Source organism: Mobula birostris, chromosome 24 (genome assembly GCF_030028105.1).
Source record: "Mobula birostris isolate sMobBir1 chromosome 24, sMobBir1.hap1, whole genome shotgun sequence".
Lineage (NCBI taxonomy): Eukaryota > Metazoa > Chordata > Chondrichthyes > Myliobatiformes > Myliobatidae > Mobula > Mobula birostris.
The window spans coordinates 43,426,090-43,439,155 of NC_092393.1; the positions used below are offsets into that span (position 1 = coordinate 43,426,090).

Here is a 13,066-nt window from a genome sequence, read left to right on the forward strand (position 1 = left end):
GTACCGTGAAAGCATTCTAACTGGCTGCATCACTATCTGGTATGGGGGTTTACTGCATAGGATAAAAACATGCTGCAGAAAGTTGTAAACTCAGTCATGGGCACTGGCCTCTCTGGCATCCAGGACATCTTCAAGAAGCAATGCCTCAAAAAGGTGGCAACCATCATTAACCACCCCCATCACCCAGGAGACGCACTCTTCTCATTGCTATCATCAGGGAGGAGGTACAGGAGCCTGAAGACACACACTCAATGATTCAGGAATAGTTTATTCCCCTTTGCCATCAGATTTCTGAATGGGCATTGAACCTCCAAACACTACGTCGCTGCTTTGTTATTTTCTCTTTTTGCACTATTTATTTAACTTTTTAAATATATATATATATGTCCTCCTGTAATTTATAGTTTATTGCAAAGTACTGCTGCTACATAACAATAAATTTCACAACGTATGCCAGTGATATATTAAACCTGATTCTGATTCTGATATTGAGTGTTGGCAGCTCATAACTGTTTTTATTTAAGGAATCAAAAATCCTGTGTCAACCTGCTCTTGCCATGTGCTGCCTACCTAGTGATCAAGATCCAGAATGAGATCCTAAAATATATGGACCACTTTCCAGATCTCTGAACTTTCAGTAAAGATAGATGAACGTGCCAAAATTTATCACTGCCTTTAGATCCTTAAATTGGTGTTGGGTGCAAAATCTCTGTTTCCTTAGCCAACTGAGGAAAGAGCGTGTAAAGATGGATCTGCCACCTGACACCAATTTCAGAATTTACCAAGCAGCAATGACTCCCCGCCCTGTTAATAGGCTTTGGAGACAGACAGTTTATAGCGGGCATCTGAAAAGCACTGGAGAGGTACCACAACACTCTTCTCTTCGAAATCCGCCAAGTCCATTAACAGGAGCAGAGTCCCAAAGTCAATGTTTTCTACCGGCACTGAGGTTCTGATCATACGTGACCACTTCTGCTGGGTGAACCATATTCTTTTGCACGACTGACACCAAACTCTTGAAACAAGCACTTTTCTTGAGAGGTAGTAAACAAGGGCTTAGCAGGTCACACCCCATCTGTGGATGAAAATGGACAGTTGACATTTCGGGTTGAGACCGTTTTTGCGGACTAAAAGATAGTGGGAGATAGACAGTATAAAAAGGTGAAGCAGGAGACTTTAAAGAAGAATGAAATGAATGCAAGGACGTTCTAAAAATCGTTTAAAAAAAATCTCATGGGAAACCCCACACCATGATAGCTCAGAATAGAGAAAGACATCCAGGAGGGCTCTGATCACCCTGAGTTTTTCCAATCAGGTTAAGGTCAGGATTCTGACCGGGCCACTCAAGTACATCAATTTTCTTCATTTGAAACCACTCCATGGTTGCTCTGGTGGTGTGCTTTGGGTCATCCTGCTAAAAGACAAACTTCCTCCCCAGTTTAAGCTTTCTGGCAGAGGGTAGCAGGTTTTTATCTAGTATCTGTCTCTGTTTAGCAGCATACAGCTTCCAATCAATTCTGACCAGATTTTCATTCCCTGCTGCTGCAAAGCATCCCTATACCATGAACCTACCTCCACCGTACTTTACAGAAGGCGTGGTGATACCTGTGTAACCCCCTCACCAGGCTCATATGCAAACTTGGCTCATTAGCCGGCTCTGCTAACAGCCACAGGACTCAGCGGTGAGAAGGCCACCTTTCATAAACAATATGGTCGGTATGATTTGAGGAATGTCATGATGTTCTGAATAAAGAAACCTTGATTTGAACTAATGCTGTGTAAATTCTGCCTATCACAATTCTCGGTCAGCAAGAAAGAACCATACACCCACATAAAATTATAAAGAAAGTATATTTATAAATTTCAGCTTTATGGACCAGTTAGTAGGAAAAAGAAAAGAAAAAACAAATAAAAGTACCCATTTCAGTTGACCCAGTAATAATGTGCACATAAAGTTGGAGCTCATCTTAAAGTTTACTCGCACTAGAGCCACGTTCTCTGTGAAAACACACACCACATTCCGAACTTTGCTCGAAACCCATCTCAAATGAACAGGCTCGCTCTCTGGAGTATTGGCCCTTCCTCCACTTAGAGCAACTTTAAGCTCCTTTCCATGGCATTCTCAGCCACCTTTCATCCTATCCTCTCCGCAGCTCCCACCAAAAAGACCCCCAAACCCACACAAGAGTCCATGAGTCCATCACAAACCTCTCTCTGCCCAGCTGTCTCTAGTACCTTCTTCCAATTCCACCATCATGATTGGTTGTCACAACCGTCCTACGTTGAACATCATAGTCCCTTACTTTAGCCGACACCAAACATTTTACTAGCAGGACACACTGCTTTTGTAGAAGCTGCTAAAATGAAATTATCTACAATGTAACAGTAGGAATCTTAACCAGTGCATTCCACCTGGCTGATGTGCAATATTAGATTTACACCACATGTATTGCTTACTGCTGAGGCCAAAAATTTCCACTTTGGTCTCATCCAATTACAAGGTCTTCTTTCACATCTTTACAATATCTTCCAAGTAATGCTTTGTGAAGTCTTTACGGGCAAGAATATGCTTTTTTTGATAGACACAAAAGGTACTGCAAATGCTGGAAATCTAGAGCAATACACACAGTGTTCTGAAGGAGCTCAGCAGAACAGGCAGCATCTATGGATAGGAATAAACAGTCAACATTTTGGGCCAAGACCCTTCATCAGGACTGGAAAGGAAGGAGAAGTCAGAATAGGAAGGGCTTTTTCCTTGCCATTCTTCCCTAAATGCCCTTTTTGTACAAGACCTTAGAGTTTGTGGAGCCCAATTCCCTCTCTGACTTCTGCAACTCACTCATAGTGACCGTTGGCATCATATTTTGTTTTCCTTTTTCTTGATGGATTGCACTGAGCTTGGAGGAATGTTCCATGCCTTTGAGATGGGCTTGTACCTTTCTCCAGGTTTGAAATTTTCTATTATAATTTTCCTGACCTGGCTTGAATTCTCTTTTGCCTTCATTTTGTTGAAAGTCTACTGTACTGTTGCACCTTATAGAGAGAGGGGCTATTTACAGTATTCTTATGAATTCGTTGAAAACAGGTGATCTTCCAGTTTTCTGCATCAACAAATTGAGTGAGATGGGAAGGTAATATGTTGCTACTGAGGAAAGTTAGTGTACTAATTACAAAGGAGATGAATACTGTTTTCACCCTCACAATTTTGGTTTTTAATTTTTAGTAAATTGTTGACAGCTTTTGGAGTTTTTCTTTTGATTTGACACAATGCACAGTGTTTTGTAGATTAGCTCAAACAATCCCACTTCAGTATATTTTAAATTTCGAAAATGAGACAGAAAAATGTGAAACTTGCTATGGGGGGGGAGGAGGGGCTAAATACTTTTTCAAGGCTTGGTAAATGAAGTCCAAGAGAGCTTTTGTGTAAGCCCAAATCTTCCACTTTACCCAGAGCTTTGCCACAGGGTTCTAGGTACTACTGTTCCTCCAGGCGAGTCATTGACTCTGTCTCACATTGCATCCGGTTCTGTTTTTAATGTTTACTTGAACATTATAAAGCCATCTTGAATCTTATGGTGTTTTTTGGCATCTGTCCGGGGTGGTGATTCAATCCTGACTGGAAACTACTGCTCTGGAAAATTAAACGTAACTTTCTCTCCTTCGTTGATGCTACTTAATACCCAAATCAGAGTCTCCTGGAGGCTGGAGGCAGAAGGGAACAACTTGTCCTGGGGTTAAAGTACTCTGTATGTGCATGAGTGGGAGGGAGGTACATGGCTTGGTTTGGCTGTTATTGTTTTGCTCCTTCTTGTGTTCTGTGTTATTCTGTCAAGCCCTGTGAGTATGCTATGTTAGTGCCAGAATGTGTGGCAATATTTGTATGCTGTCTTCAGTACACCCTTGAGTGTGTTTGTTGTTAATACAAATGATACATTTCACTGTATGTTTTGATGTACACATGGTAGATAAACTGGGATCTTGAAGTATTCATCTACGCAGGATAGATAAACTGGAATCTTGAATCTGGAAGTATTTCTTGAACCATAATTGTCAAGGTTGACTAAAAAAATTAAAATGTATAGATCTGTAATAGCCACTGGAGAGGCAGACCCAATTTAGACTGGCTTCTCATGGGAATAGAAACAATCACCATGGCACGCAATAAACTTGGCTCACTTATCACCACACTGTTTTCTCTCTGACATTATGTTCTAGAGCTAGTAATTGGAATTAAGATAGTATCATGATGGCATATTCAATATACTGTGCACTATTATTGAGCACTACAACACGGGGATGCATCAATACACTAATATTTTAATCAAAAAAATTTAATATATTAATCTATTAAATTTCTTGAAAGAGGTGTTGAATCAGATGAGGGTAGCAGGAGAAGCTTTTGTATTAAGGACTAGTCAATGGAACGTAACTCGTCTTGAGAAAATATGTAATAATTTGCATTTTTTTTGGTATTCTGTGTCCACTGCAAGCAGATAGTTGGCAAATGAATATTCTACACATAAATTATATCGGACACCAAGAAGGTGAAGGATTTATAACTTCTCTCTGACAAGTACACAATACCACCATTATCTTGGCCTGCATCCCTCTCCCAATATCACAACACAGTATACAAAGTGAGTCTTGTATAACCACAAGTTGCAAGCCAAACAAAAATTACAATAAAAAGCATGCCAAAAATGCAGATTGCTCATAGTCATTAATGCTTATTCCAAGTTGACATATTGAATTCATTGTAATGTTCTTTATAAATCCAAGGCATATTTCTTGTAATTCTCATCAAATGAGTATAATACTACACCTTATTTTTTTTTTGTAAACATCACAATGTTTTACTATGTGAATGACTTAGGACTTAGGAAGTCCTTTTTGGTTTTATGTAGGCGGAAGGAAATTCTTTGAAGGTCTTGTTTCATTTTAGTCCTTTTCATAGATTCTCTTTGTGAATTCCATTGGTTTTGCGAAGGAGGGTCCTCCTAAGGAAGTAGAGACGATGATAAGCTTTCTTGGCCATGGCTTCTACATGGTTACACCAGTACAGTCTATTGGTGGTTAGCTCCTTGGAACTTGAAGCTCTCAACCCTGTTGACCTCAAAACTGTTAATGTTCTATAGACAAGTGTGTATGCACTGCCCCCCCCTTCCTCAAGTCAGTGATCAGCTCTTTTATTTTGCTGATGTTGAGCCAAAGGTAGTTGTCATAACACCATGTTACAAAGCTTTCTATCTCCTTTCCGTACTTCAACTCATCATTATTTGAGATATGGCCCACCATGTTGGTATCATCTGCAAGCTTGTAGAAGGAGCAAGAACAGAATATGGTCACAGAATGTATAAACTAATTGCAGTAGATCGAGTTTGGAATTAACATGTGCCATGACCAGTCTCTTGAAGCACTTCATGATGGTGGCTGTGAGAGCCATTGGGAGGTAGTTATAAAAGCATGTTACCTTGTTTTATTTAGTACTAGGATGATAGTGCTCTTTTTAAGCAGGTGGGAACCTCAGAATGAAGCATGGAGAGGCTAAAATAGTCTGTAAGCACCCCTGCAACTGATCTACATGAAATTTAAGGGACACCATGTGGTCCAGATGCTTTCTACAGATACGTTCTCTGGAAAATTGAAGCTATGTCTGCAATGGTGACTATGTGTTCAGATGCATTGCAGATCCCCATTTGTTCGAAGTGTACATAAAATGTGTTAAGTTCATTGGGAAGGGATGTGTTGATGTTGTTAAAGCTGCCTGACTCTGTTTTGTAGACCACTGTAGCACATAAGCACTGCTATAACTGCTGGCTGATCTGGGCACTTGATTTTGGACTAATTGATGTCAATATTAAGTTTCTTCATTATTGTAATTAAATGAGTTAATTTGCTCAAAGCTTAGATACTCTCTACAAAGGAGAATCTGATCACCTTCTGTTGGCATTCAATGCTCACAGTATTGATGAAACCTGCACTATCAACATCTAAGAGTTACCATTGACCAGAAATTTACTGGACCAGCAACATGTACTTGTGATACAAGTAGATCTCTGCTCCTGTAAATAAATTAACTGAGGCAATAGGTAAATTATTGCAATTTTTCAAATTTATGTATGTATGTGTGTGTGTGGTGTGTGTGTATACATATATATATATATATATATATATATATATATATATATACATACACACACACACACACACACACACGCGCGCGTTTTTGGCACAGATATATGGCTAGGGTGCCTAAGACTTTTGTACGGTACTGTATTTGTCAACGTGGAGTGGAGAGTGAGTTTGTAACTCGAGCAGGAGCAAAGGATGTTGGGATTGGTGAGGGTGGAGAGGAGTGGGGCAGATGGCCAAGGAGTGCCAGGGGCAGGGGTGGCGCAGGTGCAGACACACCCAGCCCTGAGATACCAGGCAATGTAATTTGATTCCAAACAATTTGGTTTATTCATTACAGAATGTCTGTCTGGTGCATCCCTACTCCCTCCCCTCTCCCTTCCCCTTTACTCAGCCATGATTCTCTTCCTGCCCCTTCCCTCTTTCAGTCCACAATAGAGACCCATATCAGAGTCAGATTTACTAACACTCAAATATGTCATGAAATTTGTTTCATATGTATCTATGTATGTATATATGCAGTATATGATTTATTTATTTTGAAGTCCCTTTGCCTGTACTACAAAATGTCTTATTACAATTATTTAAAATAATAGACATTCTAGCATTGTCAGACTATTATCTTGCTTAATTTCTGTCAAAAACACAGCTACATTACAAGGAGAATGTTACGATGGGTGTAATGGGGTCGTGGTAACATAGTGGTTAGCATTACGCTATTACAGCACCAGCACCATGGGTTCAATTCCGCCACTGTCTGTAAGGAGTTTGTACGTCCTCCCTATGACTGCTTGGGTTTCCTTTGGATGATCCAGTATCCTTCCACATTCTAAAGATGTACGTGTTAATATGTTAATTGATCGCAAGGATGTAATTGGGCAGCATTGGCTCATTGGGCTGGAAGGTCCAAGTTGTATTTCTAAATAAAATTAATTTGATCTTCTTGAGATACTGCAGGAGGTAAGTATCTGTCAGAATTGCCCCACTTAGCTGACATAAGTTCGAAGTACATTTCTTATCGATGTATGTCGCCAAGGTACAACCTGGAGACTGGTCTCCTTACCGGCTGCCAGAAAATAAAGAAACTCAAAGGGACCCATTAAAAAAAAGACCGCCAAACATCCAGTGTGCATTGGGTAAAAATAACAAATCATGCAAACAATAAACGCAAACAAATAGTATTTTGAACTAAAGTCCACGAAGAGAGTCCATCCACAGGCCCTTTGTTCAGCGCAGAGCCAAGGAGATGTAGCAAGGCCGTAAGGTGAACCAGCCCATCCCTTGCCTTGTGCACAGTCATCCTGATTTTTTCTGTATGACCCAGTGCCTAAATCATTGTCATCCAAACATTGGGTTCAGTTGCTTCAATATGTTCTGGGGCTTGGACCCTGGCGCCTTGATTCAGGCTGTACAGAACCTTTCCGATTCAGCCCAGTGCTTCAATAGTCGTCCAAATGTCAGGTCCAGTCGCTTCGATATGCTCTAGGGCCTGGTCCCTGCTGTCTCAATTCAGCCTGTACCCCACCTTCCCAGTTTGGCTTAATGCATAAATTAATTGAGTTTTGGGTCTTCCTTGCTCTTTGGTAATGCCTCGCCTCAGTTCTGCTGCAACGAGTTGCCTCTAAGTCCAAAGGGAAATTACAAGCTATTGATTGTGATGAACATTTACCATAAAAAGAGTGATGTGGCCTCCAGCCAGAAATCCCTGAGATTCACCAGCGCCATTGCCATCTTAAACTGGAAGTAAGAGAATTGCTGCAATCCTAGAAAGATATTGGAAGCAGAGTAATGTTTTCTATTTTCTGATAATAAAGAGAGAGGGTAACAGAAAAATAACAAACCAGTAGATGGGTATAATTTGTGCTATGTTCTGAAATTATGCACGACAACCTTTTATTTTACATATCTTATCAAAATGGACAGTGGAAACTAATTTAGGAGGCATGCAATTTATCAGAATGAAACCAATTTGCTGAAGGGCAGAGACAGGGAGTAAACTGATATGTGACAAATGTACTTCGGTGAGTTAAAAATGGTGATCTATTTTCTGAAAAAGAACTGAATTCCCCAAATCCATTTCACAATTTCACTATCTAAAATGTATTATACTATCAATTGTATTTCAAGTTCTTTTGTCTTCAACATATGACTATGGTTATCTCCAGGAAGTGCATTTGACATATATCTATAAATTCCTTAGCTATATTCTCTTAGTGTCTGCTTTCATCCTGTTAATTTGACATGCCCTCCAGTTTGCCATGTCATCCTCAACATATCATAATATTGTTTTTATGTTCATGTCAGTTTAGCATGAAGAGACTTTGAGATGCCAGCCTCTGAAAGTAACTGGGGAGTAGGTCTTCAGAGTCATTGAAAAAGCACAGAAATGTGTCACTTGGCCCACTAAGTCCACACCAGCCATTGGCCAAGCACTAACACTAATCCTTATTATGGGAGGACCGTCCTGATGAAGGGTCGCAGCTGAAATGTCGGCTGTTTATTCCACTCCATAGAGGCTGCCTGATGTGCTGACTTCCCCCAGAATCTTGTATGTGTTGCTCCTAATTAATTCCAATTGTGCTCTCCTCACCTTGTCATCAACAACCCCACCTAAATGCTGGGAAGAATTTACAGTAGCAAAGTAATCTACTAACCTGCAGGTGTTTGGGATATGGGAGAAAACTTATGTGATCACAGAGAGAGCATGCAAGCTCCATGTAAATAGCACCTGAAGTCGGCATTGAACCTGTCATTGTTTCAAGTGGCTTTACTAGCCATTCTTAATGGTTAGATAGCTTCAGTTTTGGCCCAGCATTAACACAGTGCACTGAATGAGCTCCCAATGCTGAAACACTCATCATGTTTAAACAAACGTGATTGGCTACTGTGAAATTTAACATGAGAATTCTTGTTTTGCAGTAAAAACAAGATGATCGTGATCTGATGGTTGTGAAGCCTTGGCAATATCAGGAAAAGATCTTTGACCTAAGGAAATGGAAGTTTTCTACTTGCTGATCATCATCACGGCAGCACTCATCAGTGGATTATTTTATTGCAACATTGACATCGATGAAGCTCAAGATGACAGCCATTTGGGAAAGCCAAACTTCGTTATCATCTTGGCTGATGATATTGGATGGGGAGATCTTGGTGCAAACTGGCCATTTACTAAAGAAACACCAAATCTGGATAAGATGGCTAAGGATGGGATGAGGTATGATGGAAGGGAGAGGGAGTAAGTGCTAAGAGAGATGAGAGGACAATGGGAAGAGGGAGAATTAGGGTCGTCAATAATCCCATATTCTGAAGGATGCCTCAAGTTTAGTGGAAAATTTAACATAAGACACTGTATTTCTCAGATGAATTTTCCAATAGTATTGAGATTCACAATGGTCTCAAATTGGGTGGCTGTGGACAAGTAATATTCATGAATTACCCAATGATGATGGCCCAGGATTTTGCAATCAAAGAGTAGCGCTGATAGCTCATTGCTGTCCTCAGAATTATTTGAAACCTACTTCAGAATAATTATCCCAGTGATAACTTCTGAGATTCACAGAGATCCAATCTAGCTCAACAAGTAATGAGGCTTTTGGCAAGGTATAGTAATGTTAGGATAATGAACAAGCATTACCCTTGCTATACCCTGCCAAATTGTCAGTCAACAGTAGGCACTACCCAATTTGTGGTCTCACAAGAACAATTTTCACCTACAGCAAGTATGCCTACAATTAATACCTGATGTACTATGCTGACAAACCTAGGGTTCTCCCACAATGTTGTTGTGTAAGAATTTCAGGATTTAGACATAGTGACGATGAATGAACAATAATATTTTCCAGGTTAGGGAGTTGTGTGAATTGGGGGTGCAATCTGGAATAATGGTCATCTTTCAGTGCACCTGCTATCTGGTCTTTCCTGATGGTCATACTCTTGGGTTTAGAAGGTGTTGTTGCAGTACATGAATGCATTGCACTTTGTAGATGCTATGGGTTCAGTGTACCACATGAACTTATAAAGGGGTGATCGAGTGACCTGTTTTCTCCTGATTGTCGTAGAGAAAGCAATGTTGACATTGCACTTAAGCTGGGGGGTATTGCATAACATAGTGGACTTGTGCCTTGCGGATCATGGAAAGAAACTGTTCAGCATATGTTTTGCAGTAAAGGCAAGGTGATCATGATCTGATGGTTGCACATGTCTTGATAGCATCTAGGTCATGCTACATGCAGTTATGGATTGCTTTTTCTCATGAATTTTGAATTCCATAATCACCAGTGAATATACTCAATACTGACTTAACGAACAAGGTTAGGGATGAATTGTTTGAAAAGGTTTGGGAAGAGAAATCTATCCAACAATAGGGCCTCCAACTGTCACGATAATTTTTCATTCTGCATAATTCTAGAGTACAAACAACCAATGTGTAAAATTGCCTATTTCTGTGCTATAGTGCTCTGTGACTCTTATGTTGTATGAAGTTTCTCTAATCAGCTTCTAAACATATCTGACTCCGTAATAATTTCCCTTTCTCAAAAATGTTGACAAATTGTGATGTTTAAGTGAAAACGGCTTCCCTTCCAGAGGAAAATCAGCACAGAAATAGTTGAATAGATAATAAAGGCAAGAGATCTCAAGCTGAGACAATCAGCAGGCTCTCGGGTGCATTGAGCAGCTGCTGCTCTTCATTCTGCTTTGCCTCTTCTTATTTGGATCAGTTATTATCCCTCAACCAGAGGGTTAACTACATTCACCCCAACACTGAAATGATTTCACAGCCTATGGACTCACTTTTAAAGACTCTACAACTCATGTTCTCGATATTTATTGCTTACTTATTTATTATTATTATTATTTTATTTCTTTTTTTGTACTTGCAGTTTGTTTTACTTTGCACATTGGTTGTTTGCCTGTACTTGTGTGTATTTTCACTGATTCTGTTTATTTTTGTAGTTACTGTGAAATGCCCACAAGAAAATGAATCTCAGGCTAGTATATAGTGAGTGACATTTATATGTTTTGATAATAAATTTACTTTGAACTTTGATTTGGTGGGGAATTCCATTGCATATTCCATATCAGGCTATCTTATGGGGACCCTTGCTCTCAGTGTTAATTAGGCAAATTCGATTGATCCAGGATCAATATTAGCTCCTGTTCCCATCGCTTACACTTCTGACCTACAAGGTACTTTTTTTCGACTTATACTGTTGAAAATTGATATGACTACTTATATTAATGATGCCTTTCAACAACTCACCAGCCTCTTCCAACAATGCAGTATTTCTATCTGCAGTCATCTTAATTGTGTTCTAGTTGAATGGCCAGACAGAAAAAAATCCGACAAATTCTTTTTGTTGCTGGATCTGGTCACTGCATACATCACCTCGTTTGTATCCTCTACCTTCTCCTCACAAAGTATGCATAGTAATTCATGCAGCCTCCATTAAATAATGAAACACTCCCAAGTTTTCAGTAAGAAAAAAGCAGAACACTGGTAGAACTCAACTAGTCAAATAGAACCTTTGGAGGCAGAAAGGTATAAGTTGGCATTTTGGGTCAAAAGGCTGCATTGGGACTGAGAAGGAACAGGAAAGACTGTGAATATGTGGCAGTATGTGGGTGGGATAAAGGCTAATAGGTGATGAGTGGAACCGGATGGGACATGGATGATAGATAGATGGAACCAGGTGAGGGAGGGTCGATGAGACAGAAGCTCATAGGTGATAGGTGAAGCCAGGTGGGGGAGGAGATGATGGACAGATGGAATCAGGTGGGATAGTTTCAATTACTCATTTCCCAAGTCACGTCACTGTACTTTATTGGGCAGTCTTTGACAGCAAGCCATAAGGTGATATGTTGGAATAGATAACAAATAGTCAAAGTGCTGTGTTTTAAAGAACATCTGATAGGAAGAAAGGAATGCAGAGAGTATATGGGAGGGAATACTAGAAGAAAGTATAACGACCATTGATGTGATTAAAATCAAGATTGCTCAGAGCTGGAATGCAGAAAGCCTTGATTGTTGTATCATCAAAAAGATTATGGATAATTGATAAATTGAATACTTTGAAATGGAAGGTGATAGTTGAAAGTGTAAATTAATTGGAAGCCACTGTAGATCAATGAGCATAAGAATTATGGTTGAATGAGATTCCATGAAATCGAAGGTGATAGTTGAAAGTGTAAACTAATTGGAAGCCACTGTAGATCAATGAGCATAAGAATTGTGGTTGAACGAGATTCCATGGTGAACTAGGACATAAGCAGTAGTGTTTATTGAGAATAGCACAAGGTTGAATAGCCAAATTGTAGTGTTACTAAGTCTACAGAAAAGTGTAAATGAGTTTTTTAACAGCAAATGAGTGGAGGCAGGAACAGGGCAGGTCAGGTCAAATTTACAGAGGTAGAAATAGTAATGAGATGGATATTTGGGTTATTTATCAAATCAAGATTTTAAACAATGTGGTGCAGGCTTGGGAAAAGGACAGAAACAAAATCCATTTTAGTGCAAAGTGCCGTACTGAGGTCATGATTAGGGTTGTGCAGGTTGGTTCAAAGATTGAATGGTTGAAGAGAAGTAGATTGTCTTGAACTTGGTGTGTAGGACTTCAGACCTCTATACCTCTTGCCTAATGGTGACTGAAAAAAGATAGGGTTGCCCAAATGGCAGTGATCTTTGGTAATAGATGTTAACTTCTTAAGGCAACAAAGAATGCATATGGCACACCTGCCTTCATAGGCTGAGCATAGAATATTAAGATTGGGAAGTAATGTTGCAACTTTACAAACAGCACCATAGGAAGGATGCCAGAGGAAGTGGTGGATAAAAATCCAATAATTGTGTTTAAGAGACACTTGGGCAGTCATCTAGGCAGGGCATAGAAGGATAGGGACCTAATACAGTAAGATGAGATCCCTCCACCCACCATGT

General features: G+C 39.8%; 1 protein-coding gene across 9 annotated transcripts in view; it reads left to right on the forward strand.

The window, feature by feature from the left end:
* The window catches only part of arsg (arylsulfatase G), a 269,510-nt gene that overhangs the window by 128,477 nt on the left and 127,967 nt on the right, over nt 1-13,066 (forward strand). For 6 of the 9 annotated variants that reach the window (XM_072242600.1, XM_072242597.1, XM_072242599.1 and 3 more), the window contains one exon: nt 9,052-9,346. The exons of 1 other annotated variant lie outside the window; for it this stretch is intronic. In XM_072242600.1, the coding sequence (XP_072098701.1) occupies nt 9,126-9,346 (221 nt within the window). In that variant the 5' untranslated portion in view covers nt 9,052-9,125. Of the gene's footprint in view, nt 1-9,051; nt 9,347-13,066 lie in introns of those variants that run through there. 2 more of the 9 variants (XR_011883078.1, XM_072242603.1) reach the window with 1 other exon arrangement.